This window comes from Papio anubis, chromosome 9 (genome assembly GCF_008728515.1).
Source record: "Papio anubis isolate 15944 chromosome 9, Panubis1.0, whole genome shotgun sequence".
Classification (NCBI taxonomy): Eukaryota; Metazoa; Chordata; class Mammalia; order Primates; family Cercopithecidae; genus Papio; species Papio anubis.
In genome coordinates, this window is record NC_044984.1 from 104783513 (window position 1) to 104795558 (window position 12046).

At 41.9% G+C, this 12046-nt stretch overlaps 2 protein-coding genes and 1 non-coding gene across 13 annotated transcripts in view; 1 reads left to right on the top strand and 2 right to left on the bottom strand.

The window, feature by feature from the left end:
- Positions 1 to 900: 900 nt before the first annotated feature.
- Positions 901 to 11665, bottom strand: VPS29 (VPS29 retromer complex component). 3 transcript variants are annotated; one of them, XM_003907154.2, is made up of 5 exons: positions 11515 to 11665; positions 9105 to 9116; positions 5991 to 6182; positions 2324 to 2559; positions 901 to 1492 (listed from the first exon to the last, which is right to left on the bottom strand). In XM_003907154.2, the coding sequence occupies exons 1-5, from the start codon at positions 11515 to 11517 to the stop codon at positions 1375 to 1377; spliced, it is 561 nt and encodes a 186-aa protein (XP_003907203.1). In that variant the 5' UTR covers positions 11518 to 11665; the 3' UTR covers positions 901 to 1374. The 3 variants fall into 3 exon arrangements, with proteins under 3 accessions (XP_003907203.1, XP_009179983.1, XP_003907202.1); XM_009181719.1 differs by having other exon boundaries at positions 9027 to 9116; positions 11515 to 11601; XM_003907153.4 differs by lacking the exon at positions 9105 to 9116 and having other exon boundaries at positions 11515 to 11607.
- Positions 6330 to 6399, bottom strand: LOC116269048. The gene has a single exon (XR_004176368.1). It is a non-coding gene; the product is annotated as a small nucleolar RNA SNORD50 (small nucleolar RNA).
- RAD9B (RAD9 checkpoint clamp component B) overlaps positions 11171 to 12046 on the top strand; it is a 37523-nt gene continuing 36647 nt past the window's right edge. For 7 of the 9 annotated variants that reach the window (XM_031650751.1, XM_009181714.4, XM_009181717.4 and 4 more), the window contains exon 1: positions 11681 to 11849. Coding sequence is in view for 3 of the 9 variants with exons in the window: in XM_009181714.4 (XP_009179978.1) it covers positions 11804 to 11849 (46 nt within the window). In the remaining 6 variants the exon portion in view is untranslated. Of the gene's footprint in view, positions 11195 to 11680; positions 11850 to 12046 lie in introns of those variants that run through there. The other 2 variants (XM_031650752.1, XM_009181716.4) reach the window with 2 other exon arrangements.

The window sequence follows — 12046 nt, forward strand, 5'->3', positions numbered from 1 at the left end:
CACATTTTCCCTATCTTATGAAATTGCCACATAAATAACTTGGACTCTCAGACTAGATTAAGTTGGGAGTAGTTACACTAACTTCTTTACATTATATATTACTCTAGTGTGCTTCCTTGCTAAACTTGTATTTTTTTTTTTTTTTTTTTTGAGACGGAGTTACGCTGTTGTTGACCAGGCTGGAGTGCAATGGTGTGATCTCGGCTCACTGCAACCTCCACCTCCAGGATTCAAGTGATTCTTTTTTTTTTTGAGACGGAGTGTCGCTCTGTCGCCCAGGCTGGAGTGCAGTGGCGCAATCTCGGCTCACTGCAAGCTCCGCCTCCCGGGTTCACGCCATTCTCCTGCCTCAGCCTCCCGAGTAGCTGGGACTACAGGCGCCCGCCACCTCGCCCGGCTAGTTTTTTGTACTTTTTAGTAGAGACGGGGTTTCACCGGGTTAGCCAGGATGGTCTTGATCTTCTAACCTCGTGATCCACCCGTCTCGGCCTCCCAAAGTGCTGGGATTACAGGCTTGAGCCACCGCGCCCGGCCAGGATTCAAGTGATTCTACTGCCTCAGCCTCCCGAGTAGGTGGGATTACAGGCATGTACCACCATGCCTGGCTAATTCTGTATTTTTTGTATAGACAGGATTTCACCATGTTGGCCAGGCTGGTCTCGAGCTCCTGACCTCAGGTGATCCACCTGCCTCAGCCTCCCAAAGTGCTGGGATTAGGGTGTGAGCCACTGTGCCCAGCCCCTAAACTTGTATTTTTAAAACTTTTATTAAACCTTGAAAAATGGAAATAGCAACAGTTTGAAGAATCACTGTTAATTTAATGTCAATATGGTATATTATTTAGCAAATAAAATCTGAGTCCAACATTATGACACAATATAAGAGAAGAGCTCTGAAAGGTCATCTCGTCCACTTCACTTTAATATTTATATGCGTAGTTTCACTTGGTTCCTCATTTTTATGTTTTTTAAAATTAAATACAGGTTATCAAGAAAGTATAAATGAAAGGTAATTGTTTATTACTAGAGAAGAGAAAAATGTATACAAGATAGTCTAGATTCTTTCTCCACATGCACTACTTTTGGAATAAAGTTCCAAATATCAACTTTGAAGATATTTACAAGGATAAATTTTTCTTAACAAGTGACCAATTACTGTGTTGTGGACATTTTTTCACAGAATCCATATACTGTAAACTAAATATATTCTTATAGTTTACAGGAAGCTTAGAGCAATTATGTATTAACAGAGAAGATGGTATTATATTTTACTGCAAAATATTATAAAAGTGATACAATTTTGTGGCTCTTAAATGTTTAATTACTTGATTTCAATAGGACAATGAAAAAAAAAATCATCAAGACAGGCCTGGCTTTAAGATTTTTTGTATTCAATTCGTTCTACTTTCACATCATCTCCAATTAGCTGATACACATAGGTGACCACTGTAGAAGCCTGGATATCCATCAACACAAATGATGGAATAATGTTTCTAGAAGAAAAAATAAATAATGTCAATGTTTGTAGCACAAAGCAGCAGCACTATAAATTTCAATTTAAGATGACTATTTGGATTCAAAGAGAAATCCGTTACAGGTCACATGAACAGTTACCAAAAGATTGCCAAAATGGCTAGATTTATTTAAATGGTCACATGTGGCTGGGCACGGTGGCTCACGTCTGTAACCCCAGCACTTTGGGAGGCTGAGGTGGGCAGATCACCTGAGGTCAGGAGTTCGAGACCAGCCTGGCTAACATGGTGAAACCCCGTCTCTACTAAAAATACAAGAATTAGCTAGGCATGGTTGTGGGTACCTATAATCCCGGCTACTTGGGAGACTGAGGCACGAGAATCACTTGAACACGGGAGACAGAGGTTGCAGTGAGCCACTACACTCCAGCCTAGGTGACAGAGCAAGACTCTGTCTCAAAAAAAAAAAAAAAAAAAAAGAGGGTGGGGCACATTTTTATGTATGTATGTATGTATGTATGTTTTGAGTCTCGTTCTGTCACCCTGGCTGGAGTACAGAGCCTTAAACGTGGCTCACTGCAGTCTCAACCTCCTGGGCTCAAGGGATCATCTCACCTCAGCCTCCTGTGTAGCTGGGATCACAGGTATGCACCACCACACCCAGCTAATTTTTAAATTTTTTTTGTAGAGACAGGGTCTCAAATTCCTGGGCTCAAGCAACTCGCCCTGGCCTCCCAAAGTGCTGGTATTACAGGCATAAGCCACTGTGCCCAGCCACATTTCTTTTATGAAATGTCACACATGCAATTATTCTACTAAAGTCCCCAAATTCCCAAATTCTGTACTACTCACGTTTCCAAGGCATTATATGCCCCAGTGGCAGAACCTGGATTAATGTAGAATTTATTTTCATGCTCAAATGCTTCAAATTTGTGTGTGTGTCCCGAGATAAGAATGTCCACATCAAACTGCCTCTGCAACAGGGCTAAGCTGGCCATATCTCCCCATGGAATAACTTGATGTCCATGGATCAGACCAATTTTGAACTGTCCAACAGTCACAACTTTCTGTTCTGGATAATTCAGATTCTAATATAAGAAAGAGACATAAGAAAATACGTATTTTAGAGATACTGATGTTTAAAAAAATCAGTTTGCTTAAATATTCAATCTCATGTGGATGTTTTGATGTAGTACCCCACAACACACACATCTATACATTTTTTTTTTTTTTGAGACGGAGTCTTGCTATGTTGCCCAGGCTGCAGTGCAGTGGTACCATCTCGGCTCACTAGGTAACCTCCGCCTACCAAGTTCAAGCAATTCTCCTGCCTCCGCCTCCCAAGTGGCTGGGATTACAGGCACCCGCCACCATGCCCGCCCAATTTTTTTGTATTTTTTAGTAGAGACGGAGTCTCACCATGTTGGCCAGGCTGGTTTCAAACTCCTGACCTCAAGTGATCCACCTGCCTTGGCTTCCCAAAGTGCTAAAATTACAGGCTTGAGCCACTGTGCCCGGCCCACATTTATAAATATTTTATTTCTTCTCAGTTTCTAAGGCTGCAACTATATTTAAAACATACCTTAATATAAACTGGAATTTATCATGCAATCCCTTTGTGTTTATTCCTATAGAATATGGGTTCTTTTGTGCATGTTGTAAATAATTATTCACCCCAAACTTGTGATTTTCCTTTACCTAAGGCATGTAAGTTAGGGTATGTTCAAATTATAGCTTAATATAGCCTTAATACTTTCATAGATGGCTTAAAATAATGAGAGCTAACACTTATATAGTACTTAGCATAAGCCAGGCACTACTGTAGAAGTTTTACAAATATCAACTTAATACAAGTGATCCTAGGTTATATTATGATCCCCAGTTTATGGATGATGAAACAGGCACACAGAGGTTGTTTGTCCTTTCATCTCCCCATCTTTCACCTCCATGCCACCTTTAGTTTCTCCAAACTCTTTTTAAAACACAATAAAAAGACAGTATGCCCTTCAGTTTGGTTTAAAGAACCCCATTAAATAACACAAACCAACATTAATTTATGAAAAGCTTACATTCCCAGAAATACAATATATATGTGTGTTTGTGTATATATATACACACACACACTTTTTTTTTTTTTTGAGACGGAGTCTTGCTCTGTCACCCAGGCTGGAGTGCAGTGGCGCCATCTCAGCTCACTGCAAGCTCCACCTCCCGGGTTCACACCATTCTTCTGCCTCAGCCTCCCGAGTAGCTGGGACTGCGGCGCCCGCCACCATGCCTGGCTAATTTTTTTTTTGTATTTTTAGTAGAGACAGGGTTTCACCCTGTTAGCCAGCATGGTCTCAATCTCCTGACCTTGTGATCCACCGTCCTCCCAAAGTGCTGGGTTACAGGTGTGAGCCACTGCACCCGGCCCAAAATAAAATTTTCAAACTAGAATCAAGTTTATTATGCTACACCATACAATGTTGGCACTGGCAGGGGTCTTAAAAATCATCCATTCCAGTCATATTTACTAAGGATCAGAAGGGGGAAGTAATCTGCCAAAAACCCCATTATTAACTAATGGGAACTCCAGACAGAACTCCTTACTTTTTTTTTTTTTTTTTTTGAGACTGAGTTCCGCTCTGTGGCCCAGGCTGGAGTGCAGTGGCACAATATCAGCTCACTGCTAGCTCCGCCTCCCAGGTTCATGCCATTCTCCTGCCTCAGCCTCCCGAGTAACTGGGACTACAGGCACCCAGTACCACGCCTGGCTAATTTTTTTGTATTTTTAGTAGAGATGGGGTTTCACCATGTTAGCCAGGATGGTCTCGATCTCCTGACCTCATGATTCGCCCACCTAGGCCTCCCAAAGTGCTGGGATTACAGGCGTGAGCCACCGTACCCGGCCCAGAACTCCTTACTTGTTTTCTTTAAAGTCAGGTTTATTGAGACATGATTTACAAAGTAAAATCTTACTTTTTCATGTGTAATGATGGGTTTTGACAAATGCACATGGCTGTGTAAGCACTGCTACACTAAAGATACAGAGCAGCTCTATCACTCCTTCAAAACTCCCTCATGCCCTATAAAGTCAACCTTTGAGAAAGGAAGCCACAGGTGGGTTGCTAGCAGAGAAGTAATGTGAGCTTACTTCACTTAAAAAGGATCAAGCTGGTTGCTAGTTGGAGAATAAACTTGTTGGAGAAGGAGCAAGAGTAGAATTAGGGCCGGGCGTGGTGGCTCAAGCCTGTAATCCCAGCACTTTGGGAGGCCGAGACGGGCGGATCACGAGGTCAGGAGATCGAGACCATCCTGGCTAACCTGGTGAAACCCCGTCTCTACTAAAAAATACAAAAAACTAGCCGGGTGAGGTGGCAGGCGCCTATAGTCCCACCTACTCGGGAGGCTGAGGCAGGAGAATGGCGTAAACCTGGGAGGTGGAGCTTGCAGTGAGCTGAGATCCGGCCACTGCACTCCAGCCTGGGTGACAGAGTGAGACTCCGTCTCAAAAAAAAAAAAAAAAAAAAAAGAGTAGAATCAGGAAGTTGGAATACAAGAAAATGATACAGTGGCTTGGAATACAGTTAGTAGAGGTAGTGGCAGTGAAAAGTTCATAAGAAAAACTTTATAAACTTGGCCAAATGCGGTGGCTCACACCTGTAATCCCAGAACTTTGGGAGGCTGAGGTGGGAGGATCACCCGAGGTCACAAGTTCGAGACCAGCCATGCCAACATGGCAAAACCCTGTCTCTACTAAAAATAAAAAAAAAATAGGCCGGGCGCGGTGGCTCAAGCCTGTAATCCCAGCACTTTGGGAGGCCGAGACGGGCGGATCACAAGGTCAGGAGATCGAGACGACCATCCTGGCTAACACGGTGAAACCTCGTCTCTACTAAAAAATACAAAAAAAATCGCCGGGCAAGGTGGCGGGCGCCTATAGTCCCAGCTACTTGGGAGGCTGAGGCAGGAGAATGGTGTGAACCCGGGAGGCGGAGCTTGCAGTGAGCTGAGATCCGGCCACTGCACTCCAGCCTGGGTGACAGAGCAAGACTCTGTCTCAGAAAAAAAAAAAAAATAGCTGGGTGTGGTGGTGTGCGCCTGTATTCTCAGCTACTTGGGAGGTTAGGCAGGAGAATTGCTTGAACTTGAGAGGCAGAGGTTGCAGTGACCCAAGATCGTGCCACTGCATTCGAGCCTGGGCGACAGAGTAAGACTCCATCTCAAAACAAACAAACAAACAAAAAAACTTTATAAACTAAATGACAGCAAAAAACAGTTACAAAGCCACTTTTATTCAGTATCTATTTAGTTAGAATAAGTATTTAATGTTTACTAGGTGATCTAGATCAGTGATTTCAAACAGTAAGGGAGGGGCATGATGTATATGTATAGTAATTTTACATTTGGAAAAGAAAAAGGAAAAAAAAAAAAAAAAAGACCTTACCAGTTGAGAAACCCTGGTCTAAAGATAAAGCTTATGTAAGTAAGAATCAAGAAAGGGAGATATTTGAGAAGGGAAAGGGAAATACATCACCTCATCGAAGTCTCCTCTCACAATATGAACATCACCAGCCAGAGTCTTCAGATAGTCATAACTCTCTTTGGTGCAAAGGTTTCCTGTGCAGAGAATGTGCTGAATTTTTCCTGGCACCAGGAGTTTTTTGAATTTAGCTGGCAAACTGTTGCACCGGTGTGGGATGTGCAGATCTCCTAATACCAACACCAACTTTAAAGTGTCAAGGGGAGATAAAGCATAATGTTAAACATAATGTCAAAACAAAATAGTCTCCTCCTGTAAGCCCCTTTTAAGTCTCATAAGAGATCCCGAATCCCAGAAATTATTCACAGAGTTCCTATCATGACTATTTATTTAATATCAGAAGCTGAATCTGTAGGTATTTTTCTTCAGGTCATCAGCTTTGGGATAGGTTTCATCATTGATTGTATAATGACAATTTAAACAGACATACTTATGGTAATGTACTTTTTCTAAATCAATCTTATTTTGGTTGTAAACAGTTGTGTATATAAAATGCAGGCAATCATTCTATTTACCAAGAGTGAAATCGAGCATTCTAAAGTGATTCGATTTAGAGACCTATAAATACACTGAATTTTAAAAATTACAAAATATAAAGTATACTACTGGGCCCTACAGAATTTGGCATTTTTAAAGACTGATATGGTAATTCATATTTCTGCAGTTGTAACATGAAATATTAATCCCAGAAACATTAAAATAAATTAATAGAGAAAAATTAATTCTGTAATTTATCTGTACTAGACTGACAACTATTTGCAAGCATAGTAGCCAAAATTTGGCATTTTTGTTACTTCAAACTATTAGGCATACGTTACAGAGATACACAAACAGCCTATGTTTCAGTTTCATCGAGTAAACGTGTGCTTTTGAATTATAATCTTTGATATCTTCACTTTCCTTCATTATTAGAAGTCCTCACTGTCATACTTTTTTGGTCTGGATTAAATTGCATATATACCCTCGGTATAGTTTCCCAACTTAAAAAAAAATTTTTTTTCCCACAATCTTTCATGTATATTAGAGCATTAAAACAAAAAAGAGATCAGCTAAACAAGTGATAAATTTAGCATAAGGTGGTTTAGAGCTGCAACACAGATGACAAAAGGAAATTTTGCTTTTAAATATACAAGAATATAAACCCCAATCCTGTAAAATTTTAATTTAAAAATTTCAAGATTTCAGAAACATTAATTTAGTCATTTAACGGAATACTGTTAGAAAGATCATTTAAAAATAGTATCTGTCTGGCTGAGTGCGGTGGCTTACGCCTGTAATCCCAGCACTTTGGGAGGCCGAGGCGGGCAGAATACTTGAGGTCAGGAGGTCGAGACCAGTCTGGCCAACATGGTAAAACCCCGTCTTTACTAAAAAGAAAAATACAAAAGTTAGCCAGGCGTGGTGGCAGGCACCTGTAATCCCAGCTAATTGGGAGGTTGAGGCAGAAGAATTGGTTGAACTCAGAAGGCGGAGGTTGCGGTGAGCTGAGACGGCGCCACTGGCACTCTAGCCTGGGCAACAGCATGAGACTGTCTCAAAACAAACATACAAACAAAAAAATAGTATCTGTCCTCCAAAGGACAACAGAATAAATTTCTTTCTTTTTTTTTTTTTGAGACAGAATTTTGCTCTTGTTGCCCAGGCTAGAGTGCAATGGTGTGATCTCAGCTCACTGCCACTCTGCTTCCCAGGTTCATGCAATTGTCCTGCTTCAGCCTCCCGCGTAGCTAGGATTATAAGCACTCGCCACCACGCCCAGCTAATTTTTGTATTTTCAGTAGAAACAGGGTTTCACCACCTGACCTCAGGTGATCCACCCGCCCTAGCCTCCCAAAGTGCTAGGATTATAGGCGTGAGCCATTGCACCCGGCCCAACAGAATCAATTTCTTCACGATGATCAGTATAAGCACCTTCATTCTATACAAAATGTTTTCCTTTACAGATATTCCATGCATAAATGTACATGCCCTTTAACTGCTTTTAAAGGCATGATTATTCTTTAATATTAAGAAAACATTAAATAGCTAATAGGATAAAACAGTTTTGCCACTGCAGACTTTGTAAATGAAAATTAATAAAAAAAAAAACCAAAATGTGTGAAATTAAAATGATTACCAAAAGAAGCTTGATTCATCTTGCAACAAAAATTAAAATTTTGCAAAGAAAAGGAACTGTTATCAGGACACAGAGTTATCAGGACATAGTTTGTAATCTCAAAGTAACACAAGGTTATGAAATTAGCACACTTTAAATTGTTTAAAAAGATTCTTCTTTATAAAGACTAGTTTCAGCAAGTATTTGTTCTATGACCTATATTAATTATTTCAATGCAGATCTCAGTAGACAAAACATCTGTAAAACTAAAAACCACTGAATTTTCCACCCTCACTGGTAAGCAACATAAAAGTACCTGGGTATAGAACAATCCTCATTTTAGAAGGGGATTCCTTCTGATGTGGATTGAAGTACATAGTTAGTATGGGAATCTCGCTTTGAGAAAAAGGTAAAAATAATAGATTTCTATATTTAAAAGAAGAAGAAGAAGAACAACCACAACAACCCCAAACTCATAAAAGGGTATATGTCTACAACAGGTTGAAATGTTTGGTACTAATAATGAATGAGCTGTTTAATCTGAATGTACCAGAAAGAACATTAGTAAGACATGGTACTTTATAATGATTGATGACGTAATTCTATAAAGTACTGTGGATTATCCCCAAGACTCAAGACTATTAGCAGTCTAAAGATATAACTGTATGAATGACCACACAATGATTTCAAATTAGTAGGGATCCTTACTAGGACAGAATCCTCTGGTTTCCTGCTGATGACAAAGTTATGGGGAAATAGTGTTACATAACACGTGTCATACTTTGAAACATGTTCCTGCCCAAATTCCACACGTTGACAAATCGGGATAGACATAGATTATAGAGTCCTTTAAGAAAGCAAAAGATCCTGGAAATGGCAGTCTTATAACCGACCCAATAAAAGCGTGGGAATTTGGTTACTTCCTTTCAACAGACCTTAAAAGGGTGAGAAATCCAGTCAGTAAACAGCCACCCAACCACCATTGTTAGTAGGAGCTAAGTGAAGAAACTTACTCTGTGCCCAGCCTTAGTGGAATGAAGAAGTTGATTGCAGACAGGGGGGATGAAAAAAAAAAAAGGGTGAAACATGACCAATGTTAAAAGAAAGCAACAAAAAAATAAAAAAAAGGAGAACAAAAAACCCATACCAAATGAGCAAACAATTGTTAATGATTTCTGAGTGTTATGAAAGAAAATGTTAAAAATCAGCTGTGCTCAAAACAATACCAAAAGAAACATTTGCTTTATTTTTGAACATGACAAACACACTTTTTAATAAATTTGTCTTGTCAATTTTTTCTATTTTTCTTAATCTTGTTCTGTACATTGACTTCCATCTCTGTTTTCCATTCTGTTTAGATTTTTATAAGGTTTTATAAAATAATGAATTTAGATTTCTACAAGACATTGTGGAAAATTTATCATCAGTAATAGCTTAAAGGCTAACATTTTCTGGATTCTTAGGGTCTAATTGTTCAAGTATACGGATTTTAATTATCTTACATTCAAAATTCTAGTAGCTGGAAAATTATGCTGCAGCTAGGTGATCTTTTGTAGCTGATGCAACACAGCACCATGAATACATTATCAAGTGATGAACAAATCAACTAAAGGTGAAGACAAAATAATAAAAACAAATACATTTATCCAGGTAAAACTGGACCTTTCCCACACCTGAATTTGCTGCCCACAGACTCTGGACACTGTACTGAGTGTTGAACGTCTGCATCCTTTGCCAAATAAAATGCTTTTAATCATTAAAGAACTGGCTAATGCTAAATTTTTCCCAGTTCTATTTCATACGAAAAATGATGTTCCAGTACAACTACCCTAAATAAGAGGGCTCACCTTTCAAACAACTTAAGAAACATTAATATTTTGAAACCATGGCAAGTAATTATGTCTTCTCCCATGGATAGGTGTCTCGAAATTACTGTAAACTGGATTACTTTAAATTGGAGTCTGTTTAGAAGCAAAAATTATAAGCGAGATTAAAGATTTTAAAGACGCATGCACCATAAATCTTTGGCTGCCACGTCTGTAAGTCCCCTCTTGAAAAGGCTGCTTGTCATGCAATAGTAATAATCTTAAAAATGCATGGTTTCTTTGGTTTCCTTGTAAAAATAAAGAAGAATGTAATAAATGTCTATAAGAGGTAGACGTCCCTTTACAGCCAACCTCCATCAACACAAATATGAAGATAATCACAGCTCCATTTCAAACAACTGACTTTTTAAGAGTCAAAGGCACCTTTGAAAATATGATTACAGGCCGGGCACGGTGGCTCACGCCTGTAACCCAGCACTTTGGGAGGCCGAGGCGGGTGGATCACCTGAGGTCGGGAGTTAGAGACCAGCCTGACCAACACGGTGAAACCCCGTCTCTACTAAAAATACAAAAATTTAGCCGGGCATGGTGGTGGGCGCTTGTAATCCCAGCTACTCGGGAGACTGAGGCAGGAGCTGAGGCTTTAATCTGGGCGGCAGAGGTTGCAGTGAGCCGAGATCGCGGCACTGCACTCTACTCTGGGCGACAGAGCGAGACTCCATCTCAAAAAAAAAAAAGAAGAAAAATACGATTACAGCTATAAGCCCTCTCTAGTAGAGGCCCCCAATTTTTATGTACGAAGGTCTGAGGGGCACCAACCTACTGGGGGTGAAGGGGTGATTGCTTGAAGGTGGCTGGAGACTAGGCAAGTCTCCAACACCGGCATTCTCCCCAGAAAAAATGTATATATTCATAAATTTCCTAACAATTTCAAGGAGTTCACACATCATTAAGGAATCCTACCCTAAAGGGGCGTAGCAACCCGTGGAAAGTAGTTCCAGCAATTGCAAGCGCCAAATCCCGCCCTGTGAGCGCACACCTGTTCATTTCAATGGCAGCTGGATGTTATTTCAGGGGCGAAGAGGGTCGTTTATTCCCTTTCCCTAGATGGGAAACTTAAACGGGTACGAAATTCTGCTCGCTACTTCCCGTTCTGCATTCGAGAGGCCAGCTTCCACCACTACACCCCAACCAGCGGGAGATGCTTTTTGCGGGAAAGGAGTAGGAAACGTCTGGAAACAGAGGAGGACCGTGCCCCTATCCCCGGAACACTCGAGGTATAGAATCAGTGGCCTTCCCTGGCTCGGGAGTGCGGGTCTCGTGACAGGTCGGGCAGCTTAGATGGGCCTTTTTACTCCTTGGATGGCCTCTGGCCCCTTGGGGCCGGGATACGAGACCTAGGCCAGCCGCACCCAGAGGTGGCCGCTCCCTTCCTTCCCTAGCCCTCTTCCTGGGCCTTTCCCAGGCCAGCGCGTGGGCCCTGACGCCGAGACCTCCGGGATTTCCCAATCCCTCCTCCTGGGACTCCCCACAGCTCCCAACAACGCAGCACCCCAGCCGAGAGCCAGGCCTCTGTCGCCACAGCTGCAACCCTCACCATCCTGTCACCGGGCTCCGCTCAGTCACCACCACCGCCGCCGCCCTCTTCCTCAGGCTCCTCGACGACCCGCCTACTTAACCGCAACCAATGAGCACAGAGGGCGACAGAAACTGCCGTACGGAGGCCCGCACGGGCCCTTCCCCGCTGTAAAGCAGTTTGGGAACTTGTGGAGGCGGGGTGGTGGAGTGCAGAGACAAGATCGCGAAGCTTCGAAAAGCGCGGGCAACATCCGGGCACCTGGGCCGTCGAGCTGAGGCGCGCCTTCCGGGCCTGATTTTTAGAGCGTATGGCAGCCATGCTGAAGTGCGTGATGAGCGGCAGTCAGGTGAAAGGTGGAGCGGCCTTTGTTGTCTTCCCATTTAGCAGAGGGAAAAGCAGACGTTAATAGGTCGTCCCTACCGTCGTCTAATTTTTCCTCTTTGCCTTTATGTGCAAGGACTGAGGACGCACGCCCTGGCCACAGTCCCACCCACTTAAGGTCCTGTTAGCTTCTGAGGGGAGCATGAGGACCCATCTCGTGTTACTTAAA